Source organism: Mobula hypostoma, chromosome X1 (genome assembly GCF_963921235.1).
Source record: "Mobula hypostoma chromosome X1, sMobHyp1.1, whole genome shotgun sequence".
Classification (NCBI taxonomy): Eukaryota; Metazoa; Chordata; class Chondrichthyes; order Myliobatiformes; family Myliobatidae; genus Mobula; species Mobula hypostoma.
Window position 1 is genome coordinate 49,321,992 of NC_086128.1, and position 18,622 is coordinate 49,340,613.

The following is an 18,622-nucleotide window of genomic DNA, read 5'->3' on the forward strand; positions in this document are numbered from 1 at the left end:
AGCATGGTGATGATGATGGGGATAACTTTGTTGCCTCTCATTCAGATGATTAAATAATCATTGAATGCCCCATCTTGTGGGGTTACTATTGACCAGAAACTAAACCAGAATAGCTACATACATAATATGGCTACACATGCAGGTTAGAAGCTGGGAATCCTGAGGGGAGTAACTCCCCTCTTAACTTCCCAAAGCCAGTCCATCATCTACAAGGCTCGAGTTTGGAGTTCGAAGTGTCAGTCTCCACTTGCCTGGATCAGTGCAGTTCTAATAATGTTCAAGAAGCTCGGCACCATGCATCCCACTTGATAGACACCCCAATCACCAAAACTCAGTCATAGTAGCTGCAGTTTGTACCATTTACAGGGTGTACTGGAACAACTCACCAAGAAACTTAGACAAAATCTTCCAAACTCACGACTTCTACCAGTGAGAAAGACATGGGCAGCAAAAGAATAGAGAACACCACTACATGGAAGCCGATCTCCAAGCCTCACACCATCCTGACTTATATATATCATATATAATGGAATATATTGCCATTGCTTCACTGTCAGTTGGTCAAAATGCTGCAACTGCCTCCCTAACAGTGTTGTACACAGCCCACACCTCAGGGACTGCAGCAGTTCAAGAAGGCAGCTCACTATCACCTTCGCATAAGCAATGAGAGATGAATAAGAAAAAAAATCAAGCAGGAACCAGTGCTTGGTCCAGAGGTGATACCATGGTGTTTTGTGTTTTTGCTCTTACAAGCCAGAGTGTTTGCTATGATGAGACCATGAACTAAAAGATGAATCCTGTTACACTTGGCCTTCACTGCTCCTTCATTGCTGACCTCATCTTCACAGAGAGTTGTGTCGTTTCCCAAACTCCCATTGAAAATGACCAGCAGGATCAGCTCGTCTCCTTTTGGAATGCAACCCAGAGTTTTTTACAAGACCAGAAGTGAACTCCTGCCTGGCCTCATCCAAAACTCCAAGAGTTGGAGAGTGCGCACTGATCACTGTTATGTGCTGGTTCAATATTAGACTGAGCCCAAGGGTTGCAAGGCAACTAATTGCAGAAACACCACCAGTTCATTCTCAATGGCAAAGCTCACTATGTGAAGATGATGTTCCTCTTCTGTTGGATCCACCATATTGTTCCTGAAACTAGTCATTTCCTTCCTATAGTGTCTCATTCAGTGTGCCAATATTGTTGTCAAAAGATCAAAATTCCCAAGTTCCAAAATGGAGCAATGTTCAAGTCTGCCGTTGTTGAGATTGATCATGACAGTCCTGACCATCACATTGTGCAACAGAAGTTACCTTTGCATGTTTTCTTTTAATGCATGCTAGCTTTGCACATTACTTTCACTGAGTGAGGTCTAGATCCATTGGTAAATTGGGCAAAGATAACCGGAGGGAAGATTCTGTGACATGAGGATTACAGTTCACACGTGCAGGCGCTGTCCAGTGTGTGCGATTTATTCACAGATACTCAGCTGCATTGCTCATGCAGAGACGGCTTTGCCCATTGTTTCCCTCCTGGTTTCTCACCCCTATCTTGATTACAGAACCCAGTTTTGTCAGATTTCAGGGCAGCAAAGAGTTGAGAGGCCATTTATGAGGCGTAGCCTGAGATGGGCCAATTTTGTGGGGTTCCTGAGGACCTTGATATTGAAATTCAGTGCTTCTGTTGACGTTAAAACTTTGGTCTCAAGTTGATGGAGATAATCGAATGGATTAGGTAGTGGTCAGTGCAGCAGTAACCAGTGTTTATCATGCTATTGGACATTCACCACCACCTTCAATGTATTAGCTTTGAAGATTTTAAGACCAAGGACTGAGACTTAGCACATGGTCTATGGGGCAAGAGTGAGCCCAAATGCTCCTGAATCTGGGCTACGTATATCAGGCAGCTTGAGCCACTGGAAAATACCACCAGATCTATTTCTGCACAATCATCCAAATTCAGTGGAAGAACAGCTGATCTCTCTCAGGTCAATATCCACAGTACTGATGTCCTTAGTTAGTTATGTCATGCCATTTGCATGATCAACACCAGACTCCTGAAATAGACACTTTAACATAGTAAGGCATTCTCAGGTAGACAAAACAAAATGTTCAAGGATGTATTCAAATCCTCCTTGATGAAATACAACATCCCCCATGCAACAACTATGTGAACTTGTAGCCCATGACCACTCAGAATGGAAAGGGAGGATTTAGGTGGTAGGGAGAACATCGAGTCCTTGCATTGGGAGCACACAGAGGTCCACTGTGCTGGTAGCAGAAAGAGTGTTTACCTCCAAAACTATCCAGCCACCTGTCTCATCAACCAGCTGCCCAACCTATGAAAGACTCTGCGTTTCTTATATTCCCCTCATTAGCCACCTCACAACCCACAAAAGAGTATTAAAAATTAGTCATTCTTGATCTTGAGAGATTGCCAAATGGGAGAAGAAAAGGCATATGCATTAAGTGATAATGTGTGTTATTGTTACTCAGGTGTTTCTAGAAGATTATTTGAAGGACATTCTATCGATTTGCATTCATTCTCCTTGATCCAGCTGCTTTCTTGTGCAGTTGATGTGACAAATGTCCTTCAGTTCTTCAATCATTTAATGTCTTTGTCTTGGTTTGGCAAGGTCAGACAATGAAAAGCTGGTATCACTGTCATCTTTGCAAGGAGCAGTCCTGGTAGCATTGCTGAAAGAACACTGGTCAGTAACAGAGTCACTAACATAAACAACAAAAGCTCGCTCACATTATGGCACGAAATATTCATGGGTCACAATATCATTATAAGACATAGGAGCAGAATTTAGGCCATTCAGCCCATCGAGTCTGCTTGCCATTCCATCATGGTTGAAGGCAATCAGACCTTGTGTGCAGCCCTTCAACAACGTTTACACTATTTATGTGACCTTAAAAAGAATGGATGATGTCCAAGCCCTGCTAATTTTTTCATAACCATGCTGATTTGCAGTAAAATTTTCTCCAATTCATTGGCAAGGAGGGAAGTGCAGCCAGTTCCTCACAGGGACAGGTATGAAAGAGCAATGGAAGTGAGTGCCCAGGGAAGCTCTTTTTCTTCTCATCTGTTGTCTTTTCTCTTACTCAGTTCATGTGAGATCCTTGTGGTCCTGATGGCCAAGCCTGATTCTGTGTGGGAATAAGTTGAGCTGCGATTGGCAGTTCAAAATCTACAATGCATTGGCCAAGAGCAGCTCAGCAGTTGAAGTAGGGATTGAAGGCTTGTCTCCTCCTTGCTGAAGCTGTAGGGATTAACTCAAGTTGAACGTCAGAAGGAGGAAGAGCTTGCAGTTATATGGTAAGAACAAGGGTGTGCAACACTACTATTTTGGTTGCTTCATATTTTTTAGCCACATAAATATAATTTCTTTTCATGATTCTCTGATCCTGCCCATGTGTATTAGCCCCTTGGTCTCATCAACAGTGAACATAATCACACACACACACACATACACAAATCTATTAGATCAGTGCAGATAATATAGATGAGTACAAAAATTATCCAAGTGTATTTTATAGAAAACTTGCAACTGATAGGCATCATACTCACTGATGTACCTCCCAGTCTTACCTTCAGTCCTCACAATAACTGCTGGCATAGATTTGCTATGAGTTTGTGGATATTTCGGAAGTACATGAACTCATAATTAAAGTGCAAATACCATGTTACTGTCACTACAATTGATTGTTTTAAAACTGACAATCAACCAGATCTTGGGTTATACACACACTGCCTAAAGCAGTGCAGTGAAATGCCGAAACTGTTGAGCAGGAATGGTATAAAGATCTTAACTCTTAAGTCTTAATTCTTCCAACCCAAGTACACATAGATCTGCTCCTTAAAGTTTATTCCAGTCTTTCCACTTTCAGCAGAACCTAAAACCAACTCTCATGTCCAAGATATTTACGAATCAATCTCATAAGGAAGTAAGAAGAAAATTTTGCCTTCAGAAAATTGTAGAATTGGATCCAATTACCACAATGTTATGGCTTAAGAGTTTTCAGAAGGATGCTGGTTGAGTATGTCAAGAAGACAGGGAATGGAAAGGTAGGCTTGGAGAACGTGTTATGCAGATGTATTGGAAGCAGGCTCACATCAATCTTCCTTTATAAAAAGAACTGCTCAGGATCTATTACATGCAACTGATAGTAGTAATTCAACTGCTGAGTAACCATTCCTAGTTTTATTCCCTGCCGTAAGAAGGCAGATTTGCAACCTCAGAAATTTACAATCTCACTTTAAAAGAAATTAATAATTTTGTAAATGTGTTTTAATACTGATATTTATTTGAGGACATAAAAAGGAATTTCAGGAGAGTTGTTGCACACATACAGGTGTATAAGAAAACAAAACAGGTTAAGGTGAAGTGATGTAAAATGATCAGCTTTATGGATTTTGAAGTAAGGATATAAAAATTAGAATATATAAAACTAGTTAAACCAAAGCCAGAAAATGTTGAAAAGCTCAGTAGGACTAATGCCAACTGACCTACTGTGTAGTTCCAGTATTTTCTAGTTGTATTTTGGATTTCCGCAATCTGCATTTATATTTCATGTTCATTGAATGTTTGGACCACTCCTTCTGCAGTTACATATGGTCTCTCTGTCATGTTATGAACTCTCTCTCACCTATTCAATAAAATTCTGCAAATGCTGCCCAAGTTTAATCAAGTGAAACTCAAAACGAATCCATCTGCCTTTCTACGAGTCTTCAGAACGTCATTTCTATTGCCTTCAGCTATTCAATATGCCACATTATACCTGATGGAACAACTGTTCAGAAATTTCAGCCTTGTTTCTTGCCAGTTATTTTAAAAACTGTTATAAGAATGGAAACACTTGGCCTTATAATGACGATGGTTTGCGAAGGAAAGGGGGAAAAAGCCTGGGAACTAATGTTCATATCAGTGGCTTGATACTGGTCTCAGAGTGATAGTTGGAAAGGTGCATTTTTGTCTCTGAATTGTAGTACAAAATACCGTAGCTCCAATTGGTTATTGCTAACTTCAGTTCATAACAGAGGTTTAGTTCTGTTAAATCTTGAATACAATTCCATTTCAGATATTGACTAATCAATGTATTTGTTTTGTTCCATGTGCCAAGTGTAATATGATACTTTCTTCCATTTAAGTGTAGTACATAGTGTCCAGGGTATATCGCTGACAAGTGAAATCTAGCAGTAGATAGGTTATGCACCAGTCAGGAACACACTCTGGTATATAGAGCAATCGAGCTCTTTACCTGGTCCCCAGGTTCTGTCTTCTCTTCCTGACTATCAGTGGAAGGTACTTGGGGGCTGCAGGCAATTAGGTCACGAAGGTCTATGAGAGATTTGTTAAAAGGAATATTAACAAGGATGTATTAAAACTAAATTAAATTGTGTTGTTCAATTACATCCTCAATGTATATCCTGAGAAACCCACTTTAATTGGCTGTTTTGAGAGTATTTTATAAACTTAGCCGGATGAAAACAGGGGAAAACATTTCTAGTTACAATGTTGTCAGAAAGTTGGCTATCAATTCCTCCGGGCCAAACTTTCAGATTCTGCGGTATAATGCTTCTCTAGTTTCGGGTTTATTATTCTCACTTCTGTCCTGGATTTTATTGTTGTCAATGCTTTCTCAAAATTTGCTATTCTTCAGCTTGGCATCTGAATTCAGTTAAGAAGGTAAGGAAGATGACCAGAATTAGATTATGTGACTCCCTGAATCTGCTGTATCTGTCAACTCCATTTTCTTGCTTAAGCCTTATATTAATTGATTCTATTAGTATCCAAAAATCCACAGATCTCAGGCTTGGATATTCACAGCCTCGAGGGAAGAGGATCCCAAAGATACAAAGTCTACAAAATGAAGACATCTTAATTTTATTAACAAACACCAAATCCTTCTACAGAGACTATGACTCCTGTTTCTCAGATCTTCGACCAAGGGAAACAGCCCTCAATGACCAACGAATCAAGCACTCTCACATTAACTAATATTCTTTTAAACATCACCATACATAAGCCAACCCTATGCAATTTCTTCTTGTCTGGAACTAGTCCAGGAGAACCGTTATACAGACAAATATATAATATATATAAAGAAAGCAAAGTATATTTATACTCCATGTGTGGGCTAACCAAAGCCCCTCATGAGTGAAGCAAGAACTCGCTCTAAAATCCAACAAGGTCACAATAGTTCTAGAATCAAAGTTCATCTTTACTGCTAATATGAAAAGTTAAGTGACTCTTATTCTTGGAGTTCAACCTCGATGACCCTCACCTTCATTTCTGAAGCCTGAACTCATAGAACCCCCACTCCTGAAGTCTAAGTCACTGACTTCACAAATGTGGAGTCTGAATTCATTGAAATCTAATGCCTGGAACCTGAAATCAGACTCGCGGCCTGTGTCTGAACTAACTGAACTCTCATGCCTGCAGTCTGAACTCATGGAATGCTCACCCATGAAGTCTAAACCCAGTGACCCTCAATTCTGGAGAATAAACTCACTGGACCTGTTCTCCTGCAGTCTGACATCATTAAACATCATGCCTTGAATCTGAACTTGGAAACTGTACTCCCTGAACTCTCAGTTTTGGAATCTGAACTCAGTGACTCTCACGGGTAGAGTCTGACTTTCTATCTGGCTCAGTCTACAGTAAGTGACAGCAAATGCTAGATCTGGTATTTTTTCAGCTGAATACTGGATTCTTTCAGCTGAAAGAAATTATTGTTTTCCCAGTATCCTCACTAATCTATTGACATCGGAGAAAGGATATAACTAAAGCTTTGATAATTTCATCATGTTTGCTTCAGAATGCATAGCATTGGCTTAGTTTTCAATTCAATACTATTGACAACTTTCCCTTGTCTATTTCCATTGACGGTAAAAATTCTCTTTTTGTGTTAACTATGAGTTAACAAATTACAATGTGCTCACTAGCTGAACTTTGAAAATGATTCAGTATATTTCATATCTACTCACAATTAAGATCATCATCATCATTCAATTTAGACTCTTCGGTTTCAAAGTTTACGTCCTCATAACTCGCCACTTCCAGAGTTCTGTCCAAGTCATCTTCCTCTTCATCACTGAAGTGACCCTCAATGCCTCTGGGTGAGGAAGGGTCCTATTTGGCATTAAGTGGAACAATCAACAACTCTTACTCTACAGAGTGGCACAGGTGGAGAGGTATTAGGAAATGAAGATTGGATTGGATTGACTGTCCATCAACAGCCCCTCCCCCCGCCAAAATATTGTTTATTCTGTTGAACTAAGTACACCATGAAATATTTTGATAATTCCATTTGGCTGCTACTGAGCAACACAAGAGATGGGGCCATATTATTCCAATATCAGTGGTTTACTTTGATGATTGAGAAATCAAATCGAGATTTGCTTGGTTTGATTTTACAGAAAATTATCTGGTGCTTTGATCATTGTGATCATCTGTGGCGATAATATACCACAAGTGAAGCCAGTATTAATCTTCAAAGCGACATGGTAGTGTAACGGCTAGCACAATAATATTACAGCTCTCGGTGTCAGTGTTCGCCGTTCAATTCCGACACCGTCTGTAAGGAGTTTGTACGTTCTCCCATGAATGTGTGGATTTCCTTTGGGTGATCCGGTCTCCTCCCCCATTCCAAAGACGTATTGGTTAGTAGGTGATTGGTCATTGTAAATTGTCCTGTGATTAGGCTAGGGTTAAATAGGTGGGTTACGGGGTGGTGCGACTTGTTGGGCAGGAAGGGCCTGTTCTGTGCTGTATCTCTAAATAAAAATAAAATAAAATTTCATGTAGTAATTTCATAGATGATTGAGTTCTCCCCAATAATTATTAGGTAATCAGCATAGTAGTGAAACTATTGTTAAATATTTGCCTCAGTAGGAATCTCCAAATTTCAGTGCTTGAAACATTGAGGAGACAACAAGGGGATGTCTGTTCTTAGTCGCCTGTGATAATCACAATCAAATTTTGAAAGCAGGGTACACCATGCATCTGACAAAGGCCATATTTCCATGCTCAAGTACTCTGATCTTTCTTCTTGTACTCCTGTATTGGTTTGATGTATATCGGGGCCAGTTACCTTTGCTGCCTGTAACTTGTTAAATTTAACACTTCGGCTGATACTGCCGTTTCTAAGTGCTAGCAGAAACATACAGTCCATTTTTATGAGGAAAATATTTGGTGGTTGTTTAATTATCAACTTATGAGAGAGTGTCACAATGCACAACTAACTCACTGATTATGCTGGAATAGTGCACTAACTCGGCACGTACTAGACATATCAGCGGAGGGATAATATCATGAGCCACTGATACTAATTAAAGTTAGGCAGGAAGGGGACTCCAGTCTTGTATGGAGTGAGTGTAACCTGGGAAATAGTGAAGCATAGTACAATATAGAAAAGAGTAGATTCCAAGATTCTTGGATAATGCGGTTGAGATCAGGATCACAGATGTAGAAAGAAGGACTTGTGTAATGGATTTGCAGGGGGGGAAATGAGGCTTCCAGATGCAAAACTGAAAGGTCTGGGAATAAACAGACAGTGAGATCAGTGCTACATATCAAGTATCAAGGATATGTGGCATGCCAGAAGTTTAATGACCTTACCAGCGCGGTCAAGGTCAGTGAATGCATTCTTCTGTTTGCACCATTAGCCTCAGAACAGCACAATTTACCACACCACCACTGTTCATTCACTGACACTGTCCATCAATTAGGGAGCCTATCTAACCTTCATTGGCTTCACCACACCCTCACAAACTTGTCGCATGGATACATGCACTACACTCACATCACACAGTGCACTTATGCACACTGCTAGCTTTTCAAACACGACAACTGTATGGTTCGAAAGCTTCTACATCTCTTATTGATAGACTCCTTTGCACTTAGATGTGCAGGATATGACAAAAGGAGCTATCCAAAAGTGGACAGGTATGATGGTTTGCCTTGATTATCATGAAGAAGACAATGCCAGCTCTTATTGAAATTTATTTGCTGAGTTCATGGCCATTGGATGGGCTGTAGCCACAGAAGTTGGAGACATGGTCACGCCTGATCATTTTCCTCACATCCCTCTTCCTGCTTGTCTGACATGTGGCAGGGATACGTACAAAACATTACCTCAGATATTGCTCCTCAGAAGGATGCGAATAGTGCAGGAGAAATTCTCAGATATTCCTTCAAAGACACATGTCTATTTCATTGCTCAACTCAAATAGCAGGCATTACAACTGATTATTCAAGCTTACTTCAAATTTTGGTCTTGTTAATATCTTGAATGTGTATTTATTACACTGAAGACTCCTGCATTTACTTACCTTCTGGAGCTCGTAGGATCCTTTGTGTGACATGTTGCTCACTTTCTGTTTAAAGTTATTCTTCTTCCTTCTTATATAGAGTTCGATGACAACATTCCTAAAATATACGAGTGAATATACTTAGATTATAAAAACACTTTGCATTTATAATCATGCCTTGAACATAATAAACCAAGAATATCATCAAATAAAATTTTGTACCCAAACTACACAGTAAGCTTGATGCAGGTTTAATTGCAGAGAAAGATGGAAAGAATTTAATCTCTACATCAGAAAGATTTGTACCAGAGCAGAGACCCCCAAAAGTAATTTTCCAACTCTGAATAAGAAAGCAAAACTGGACCAATTTGGTAACCACTGACATTAAAATTAAGTATATAGAATATTGAGATTTCCTTATTGCCTACAGAAATCAAAATTTTATTCAAAGAAAACCTTGATCTTAAGGTTACCCAAATATACTAAAAAGCCTGCAAACTGCAATAACCTGACTAGGATAATGATATTAGCACATCATACTCTGCCCATTTTCCCAAACTTGAGGTGATCATTATAGAGCTAGCTCAGCGAGTGTTTCCCTAACAATGTCCCTCAGAATTACAATCACTCGAAGGGTGCAACTTCATTTCAATTTGGAAGGTGGTTCAACCCACTCCTTTGAGCCTCTGTCGTTCTAGCGCTGAAGGATATCCCACAGTGCTGCTTTGGCAGTTTGATTCATTGGGAATGAAGCAACAGAGATAAGTTCCAAGTTCAGAATAGTGCATGAATTTGTGATGGTGTTGAGTTTGCTGAGCATGAAATTCTAAACTCAAAGATCTTAAGCACTATCCGATATAGATAGCTAAGGGTACCGTCACTAAAGGGGAGTTATGCTGTAACTACCTACTTTTCAAAGACTAGTTCACTTCCCTGTTTATCCTCCACAATGAGTTTAGCTTTCAATACCCACTCTTTGAGCAAAGGGTACACCATTCCCTAGCAAGGAGAAGATAGTTCCAGCTAAGAAAGTAGTTTAAGTACAGTTAATTAATTTTTAGTGATACACATTTAAATTCTGTGAGAGGAGCCTTTAAAATCAACTGCAATGCCTAACTAGAAGCACCTCATCTCCAAGCAGATCAACTAGCTTGGTTCAGTTGGAGTAAACCCATTAGCAGCCATCCTGCTCAGCACAAATCAGATCTGCGAAGTCTACCAAATCTTTTCACCTAAACCAGAGTCCATTTCAGCCAGACGTCATCAAAAGAGGATCACTCCAGCTACACATACCCAGCTTTTAACCAAGAGGCACTGAATGTCTTATGATGTAGAGTCAAAATACCATGCTCCTTGGGAAACACCACTAATGCGAATAATATGTCATTCAACTTTTGTAAGAAGATGGCAGATAATTTGTTTCTTTAGGCAGCATTTTTATGCTGAATGTCTAAAGAACAAAGGGTCCCTTACCAATTGTTTTGATTCAGGTTGCCATACTTTAGAACGCAATGATACAATGTCTGTTGCTGACTGATTGCCAATGTCTTAGTAACAAGTAGCCTGAAGCTTTGCACCCATAATCAGGTCCTGTGTTTTAGACTTTCTGGAAGTAACTATATAGAATATTATCCATAACCCAGAGTCTAGACACTTGTTGCTCCTATGTAGAGTGTCTTTACATATGGTTCTGTATAATGCTTTCACTCTGAATGCTCTGATATATTATTCGGGTGCATAGTGTGCCAATCAGAATCAGAATAAAAATCCGATTTATTGTCACTGAGATGAATCATGACGTGTGTTATTTTGTGGCAGCAGTACAGTGAAAGCACAACAAATTACTTTAAGTTTCAATAAATACAACATTTGTAACTAAATAGTGCTAAGGAGACAGTCGAAGTAGTGTTCATAAGTTCATGGACTTTCAGAAATCTGATGGCAGAGAGGAAGAAGCTGTTCCTAAAATGTTGACTGTAGGTCTTCAGGCTTCAATACATCCTCCCTGATGTAGCAATGAGCAGAGGACATGCCTCTGATGGCGAGGGTCCCCAATGATGGATGCTGCCTTCTTGAGGCACTGCCTTTGGAAGTTGCAATGGGAATACCTATTGCATGTTCTCTAAGTTCCAATGTAAAATGTTACAACCTAATGAACAAATGGATCCAATGTAGAATCTGCTACAGTGTACTAGCTAGTGACTCACTCTAGTGTGCATCTTATGTCAAGTGTTTTAGTTAAGAACATCCCAAGCTGATTTGCTTCAATACAGAATGCTTTGACGGTGATTGCACTGAAAGAATGTGTCCAGTAACTAAGTATCTTCATAATTCAAACTAAACATCTAAATTGGTGAAGTGGTTTAAACTAATTAAAGAAGGTTCATTTCTGTACATTCAGAAAGAAAAAGTAAGTGTATGTTCTTTTTCCAGAAACTTTCTGCCTGAAGGCTGCATTTTAGCCATTTCATCAGGTTTAGCATTTCAAATGTTATGGTTGTAATATTTCAGTCAGCAATGAACAGTATCAGTAATCTTAAAGGGTTAAATGTGCTTTTAATGTCTGTTTGTTGCAAGACACATCCACTATTTGTAAGAACTGCTGAGCTAAATGGCTTCCTTCTGCACTGTAATGAGTAAGTACTTGTTTCTACATGTTGTAGAAGACTCAGTTTTACTTAATATGATTTTATAGATAAATGCATACTTTTATGTAGCCTGAAATACTCCCTGATCAGGTTAGAATGATTCAACATCAGACTGCTAACACATATCACCTAATCTCACTCTTGTATAAGGTTCCAGGGTTGTTTAAAATAAAGTGGACCTGCCTTAGATTAATAAGGAAGGAAAAATCAGAGTATGAGCCAAAGCTAGATAAAAATGTAAAAATAAGTAGTATGAATCTCTTTGGATATTTCAAAAAATAAAAGACTTTACAATGTGAGCATTGGTCCTGCAGAAAGGGAGGGAGTCTGGGGAATTAATAATGGGCATAGCTGGTGAATTAAACAGGCATATTGCATTAGCTTTCACTACAGGGTTTGTAAATAGCTTAATGGAAATACACTATCTGTAAATACAGAATTGGAAGTGAGAAAATAAACCAGGAGAGTAGCAGTCACTAGGGAAGTGGTACTAAACAAATTGTTAGAGTTGTTGGCTGACAAGTCTTTAAATCCTGGTAAAATCCATCTTAGGGTCTTGAAAGAAATTGTTACCAAGGCAGTGGGCACATTGGTTTTAGTTTTCCAAGATCCCTCAAATTCAGGGAAGGCTCCATTAGTTTGGAATATAGTCAATGTAACTCATTTATTTGAAAATGATATGAGTTTGCAGATAATTGATATGCCGAGGCATGTAAATACATTGCATTTATGTTCCTAATAATTTGCAAACGACTATTGCGTAGTTACAGTAAGAAATGAGAAAACTTAACAGAATTTCTTTTGTTTATTGTGAGAGGGGAAATGGAAAATTAAAGAGTTTACAGTCCACTATATTAAGCAGTAATAAGACCACATCTGATAAAATATGGCCAGTAGTAGTTTTCTTCTTTAAGAAAGGAAGTTAATGTATTGAAATCAGTTGGAGAAGGTTTACTACCTTAGCATCTAGAATGAATGGTTTATCATATGGGAGACGGTTAGACACCTAGGCTTGTATCCACTGGAGTTAGAAAAGTGAGAGGTGACTTAATTAAAACATATAGGATCCTAAGCAGACATGACACGGTAATGTAGAGAAGATGCTTTCTCTCATGGAGAACCTAGAACTTAGGTTTAAAAGTATGGGGTTGACAATATAAGATGTTGATGAGGTGATTTTTTTTCTCTCTCAGAAGGGTATGAGTCTTTGGAACTCTCTCCTAACAGGACAGTGGAAGTAGAATCAGTTGTGATTGCAATGAATAGTGGACAGGCTTGAAGGTCTGAGTGGCCCCCTTCTGCTCCCCATTCATTTGCTTATTTGTGCTGTTACCTAAATAATACGAGGAGAAAAAGTGAAGTAAAATGTTGCCTATCTCGAAAGAGATTTTTTGAACAATAAACACAGATTTTTCAAGTGATTTTAAACTAATTATAAATTAGAGAATGCAATAATCCTGTGAAGTACACAAGCTATACGTATCTCCCAACCAAACGTTGACAAGACCTTGAAGTGTACAGTCAGTGCAAATTCTTTAACAACTAGGCATTTTAGTTGGGGTATGTTTTAAGACAATCTTGTTGATCTCTCCTAACACTTCTCTGGTATTAACAAGTTGCCACTAAATGTGCAAATCTGAATAGGGTTCTGGTTACAGCAAATCGTAGCCACGAGATGGCAGTGTGGCACTAGGAATTGGGACATTGGGCCGAAAGTAATACAAATATCAACCAAATAAAAGGCTAACTAGTAAACCTTCAAAGGATGAAACGTATTTTTTTAAATCTTTGAGATGTTTAGTACTTATTGCTCATTACTAATTGCCGTTGAGAGAGAGGTGGTGAGCTGCATTCATGAACCAGCAGCATTGTGTCTAGTGAAGGTAATCCTGTAGTGCTGTTCAAAAGGGAGTTAGTTCCAGGATTGAGACCAAGTCATGGCAATATGTGCTGGAGAGGAACCTGCAGGTGGCAGTGTTGCCATACACTCACTTGTTCATGGTAATTGAGCTTATCGGTTAAGGAGGTGCTGTTGGAGGAGTCAGTGTACATAGACCATTGGAACATTGAGATCAAATGAACTTGCTGATTCATTGACACTGGCCCTTCTAATACCCATTAGATAAGTTCAGAAATTAGCACTGGCAATTGCACATTGAATTTTCAAGTTCAAGTTTATTATCATTTCAACTGTATATATCGCCAAACTAAACAACATATGTCCAGACCAAGGTGAACAACAAAGTACCTATAACTCACACAAAACACATAAAGTAATATTACTACAAATAAATTAACAAATAATAAAATAAATTCCAGAAGATTGACATTTAGCATATGGTGCATTTAGGACACCAGTAAAATCTCTGCTTTTAGAGGATGATACTTTAAGTTAATGTTTATAAAATCATATTGCAAACTGAAGACCATTCAGCTGTTATGCAAGCTCTGGTAAAATCATCCAATTAATCCCACTCAACTGCTTTGCTAAATAAATTTCTTTTTAAAAGTTCATAAGGATCCTTTGTCTATAAGCCTTAACACAATTCATCATATCAACTTGTTAATGTAAATGTGTGGCTGCAGTAGTTTACAAAATCTGTAGGTGCTAAGTTCATATCTGGACCAGTAGTGACAAGACTTCAACTCCCACCTTTGTGCACTGTACTAAATTTATACAGTTGCACAGAGAGGTAAAAAATACAAAGGTAAAACTTCCAAGAAGATACATTAACTCTCAGGAATGGTCTGGAAGACCCGAAAATTGTAAATGTCACTTCACAGATTAAGAAGGGAGGGGAGCAGAAGAAAAGAAATTCTAGGCCAGTTTGGGAAGGTGTAGGAGTCTATTATTAAGGATGAGGTTTCGAGGTACTTGGAGGTGCATATTGAAATAGGCCAAAATCAGCATGGTTTCCTTAAAACACACACAAAATGCTGGATGAACTCAACAGGTCAGGCAGCATCCATGGAAATGAATAAACAGTCAACATTTTGGGCTGAGACCCTTCTTTGGGGCTTGTGCTTATGGTTTCCTTAAAGGGAAATGTTACCCAACAAATCCGGAATCCTTTGAGGAAATTACAGGCAGGGTAGACAAAGGAGAGTCAGTGGATATTGTACTCGGATTTTCAGAAGACACTTGACAAGGTGCCACATATGAGGCTACTTAAAAAGGTAAGAATCCGTGGTATTACAGGAAAGACATGAGCATGGATAGAAGATTGGCTGATTGGCAGGAGGGAAAGACTGGGAATAAAGGGTGACTATTCTGTCTGGTTGCCGGTGACTAGTGGTGTTCCGCAGGGGTCGGTATTGGGACCGCTTCTTTTCATGTTATGTGTCGATGATTTGGATGATGGAATTGATGGCTTTGTGACCAAGTTTGCGGATGATACCAAGATAGGTGGAGGGCAGGCAGTGTCGAGGAAGCAGGGCGTCTGCAGACAGGTTGGGAGAATGGGCTAAGTGGCAGATGGAATATAGTGTCAGGAAGTGTATGGTCATGCACTTTTGTAGAAGGAATAAAGGTGTAGACTATTTTCCAAACAGGGAGAAAATTCAAAATCAGAGGTGAAAGGGATTGAGAGTCCTTCTGCAGGATTCCCTAAAGGTTAACTTGCAGCTTGAGTCTGTGGTGAGGAAGGCAAATGCAATGTTAGCATTTATTTTGAGAGGACCAGAATATTAAAGCAATGATGTAATGCTAAGGCTTTATAAGACATTGTTCAGACTGCTCTTGGAGTATTGTGAGCGGTTTTGGGCCCCTTACCTTAGAAGTGTTGTACTGGCATTGGAGAGGTTCCGGAGGAGGTTTACGAGAGTGATCCCAGGAATGAAAGGGTTAATGTATGAGGAGCACATGATGGTTCTGATCCTGTACTCTCTGGAGTTTAGAAGAATTGGGGGGGTGGGGAAGATCACATGAAACTTATTGATTACTGAAAGGCCTAGATAGAGTGGATGTGGAGAGGATGTTTCCAATAGTGGGGGAGTCTAGGAACAAAGGGCACAGCCTCAGAATAGAAGGATGTCCATTTTGAACAGAAAAAAGGAGGAATTTCTTTAGCCAGTGGGTGGTGAATCTGTGGAATTCATTGCCACAGATGGTTGTGGAGGTCACGTCATTGAGTATATTTAAAGTGGAAATTGATAGGTTCTTGATTACTCAGAGTATCAAGGTTACAGGGAGAAGGCAGGAGAATGAAGTTGAGAGGGAAAATAAATCAGCCATGATGTAATGGCAGAGCAGACTCAATGGGCTGAGTGGCCTAATTCTGCTACTATGTCTTATAGTCTTATTATGCTTTCAATCATCATTTCTTTATAAAGATAACATTAAATATTGTAATTCTCTTAATAACTAAGAGCTGAAATAGTTCTATTTGTTTTTTCAATGTACAGTGCAACAAAGTTATAGCTGCACATTTTAGATGAGATGCTTTGTAAGCACATTCTACTTTTACTGGTAAGAACAGTAACGTTACAATGATTGAGTAATTCCAGTAAATTGTCCATTCTTTCCGCCATTATGTGGATGTCTATTCATTAGATCACTCTGTTTCTTTCCCATTGTAGACTAGTTACATAATCCACAATACTTAGTACTCTGTAAGTGCAATAGTCAGGAATACAGAGATGGAACACAAGCAACTACAGGGAGCTGCCTGTTGTCAATGGGATCATGTTTGGGTAGTTGTGATCAGTTTTTAGGTAATGGTTTCAAAAGGAGAAGCTGAGGGAAGAATAGTAAATATGATATTAGAAGGTAAACTCCAGACATAAGAACATTAAATGTAAGAATTCTAATGTACTGCTATTGAGAGAATGAGATTAAGAAGGAATGTGACCTATACGTATAGATGGAGAAATAAAGGTTGACTCACTAGAGGGTAAAAGACTCTGTCATTGAGCCTCAAGCAAGGATTTATTGCCCCCACTCCCGTCTTACCTCCCACACATCCCACCCCAGCAACTACCACACAGAATACTTGGAAAATGTTTCCAGTAAAAGGGTTGTGTCGATTAATGTCTACTAAGAAGAGTTCCAAGATGCTTTGCAAGATCGGAAGGAAAGTGCAAAGTCTGGGGTGACCATTTTGTTTGCCTTTTGAAGGAAACATTTTTAGATTCATGAGATATTTCAATGTTGCCCTCCACCTTTATGCCCTTCAGAATGGTGTGACCTACTCAACCTCGTGCTTACCTTCTGGAAAGAATTCACACCTTTGGATATCCAACCTTCCAGCTTCCAAGTTTTCTGTGCAGTTGCAATGAGATCTGTTGGCTGTAGAAGCTGCAGCCTTTGGTGTGGTAACACGGGCACCTTTTCACAAGTAACCTGAGGCAGCAGAGACGCTCCACACAGCCGCTTGCCACCAGATATCTGAGTCACGGCGATATTCACAATCTCTAATTGTCAATTGTACCCCAAATGCTCCCTGCATACTGGCTAGGCAAGATTAAGAGCCTGGCCCTCTACAGTAAGCTAGCAGTGACTTTATCTGAGTGAAACATTTCAGGACCATGGGCCTTTTCATCGTCAGTAAGTGATCCCCACCCTTGCTCTGCTCTCCTCTCAAATGGCTGCAATGTCATTGCATGATGCAAGTTTGTAAACAGATTCAACTGTGGCCAAGTAAAAAAAAAGAGAACTTTGCAGTTACCACTCATAGTGGCAGAGAAAATCCCCATGCTCCTGGAATAAATATACCAATCACGAACTCTTACTGGCTGCATTGTCCAAAATAGATTTTCTTCGACATTCCCAAGTGCACCATTTATATACTATCTTATAGAACATAGAACATACAACATAGAAATCTACAGCACATTACAGGCCCTTCAGCCCACAATGTTGTGCCGACCATGTGACCTACTCAAGAAACTGCCTAGAATTTCCCTAGCCATAGCCCTCTATTTTTCTAAGCTCCATGTACCTATCTAAGAGTCTCTTAAAAGACCCTATTGTATCTTATGAAAGGATTAGGAATGTCACACAGAGTACCAATAACCCACAGAGGGTATCAGGACTGAGATATGGCACAATGATTTGTCTCCTTTTTGCATATTGGTTATTTGTTATTTATAGTTTTTCATAAGTTCTACAGTATTTGTCTATTTTCCTGTGAATTCCTGCAAGGAAATGAATCTCAGGGTAGTGTAATCCCTTTATATGAATCCCTTTTGTCTAAACGTTTAGAGGAAGCTGGAACAGCTGGAGGAAACCCATGTGATCACAGGCACAATCTGTGAACTCCACGTGCACAGCAGTGGATGTCAGGACAGAACTCTGGTTGATAGAGCTCTGAGGCAGCAGATTTAGAGTTTTGAATCCTTGAGTACTGTGTATTCTATAACAAAGGGAAGTTCCTTGTGAGGTACTACCTAGTTATTGGTGAAACTCAGGCAATTAAAGGGAAGAATAGTTGCCACATTAAAGTTGACAGCCTAAAGAACTATTGCTGAATTCTCTTCCCAAAAAAACCACACCAATGTCCTATAAGATTCAACAGAAATGAGATAAAGTAGCAATGGGAGGAGGTCCCAATCAAGGTCTATGGGGGATGGCATCTCCCTGCCCCTACACTAATACCTGGAGCGTCTGGACAGTAAAGACATCCATGTCAGACTATTGTTGACTACAGCTTTACCTTCAATAC

The 18,622-nt window shown here is 39.4% G+C and overlaps 1 protein-coding gene across 3 annotated transcripts in view; it reads right to left on the bottom strand.

Annotated features, from left to right (window-relative positions):
• LOC134340197 (anion exchange protein 2-like) overlaps positions 1-17,474 on the bottom strand; it is an 84,951-nt gene extending 67,477 nt beyond the window's left edge. The window contains exons 1-4 of one of the 3 annotated variants that reach the window (XR_010016494.1): positions 17,167-17,474; positions 9,334-9,430; positions 6,988-7,132; positions 5,259-5,338 (exon numbers count right to left, since the gene is read on the bottom strand). Coding sequence is in view for 2 of the 3 variants with exons in the window: in XM_063037172.1 (XP_062893242.1) it covers positions 5,259-5,338; positions 6,988-7,132; positions 9,334-9,366 (258 nt within the window). In the remaining variant the exon portion in view is untranslated. The remainder of the gene's footprint in view (positions 1-5,258; positions 5,339-6,987; positions 7,133-9,333; positions 9,431-17,166) is intronic. The other 2 variants (XM_063037172.1, XM_063037173.1) reach the window with 2 other exon arrangements.
• Positions 17,475-18,622: the final 1,148 nt, after the last annotated feature.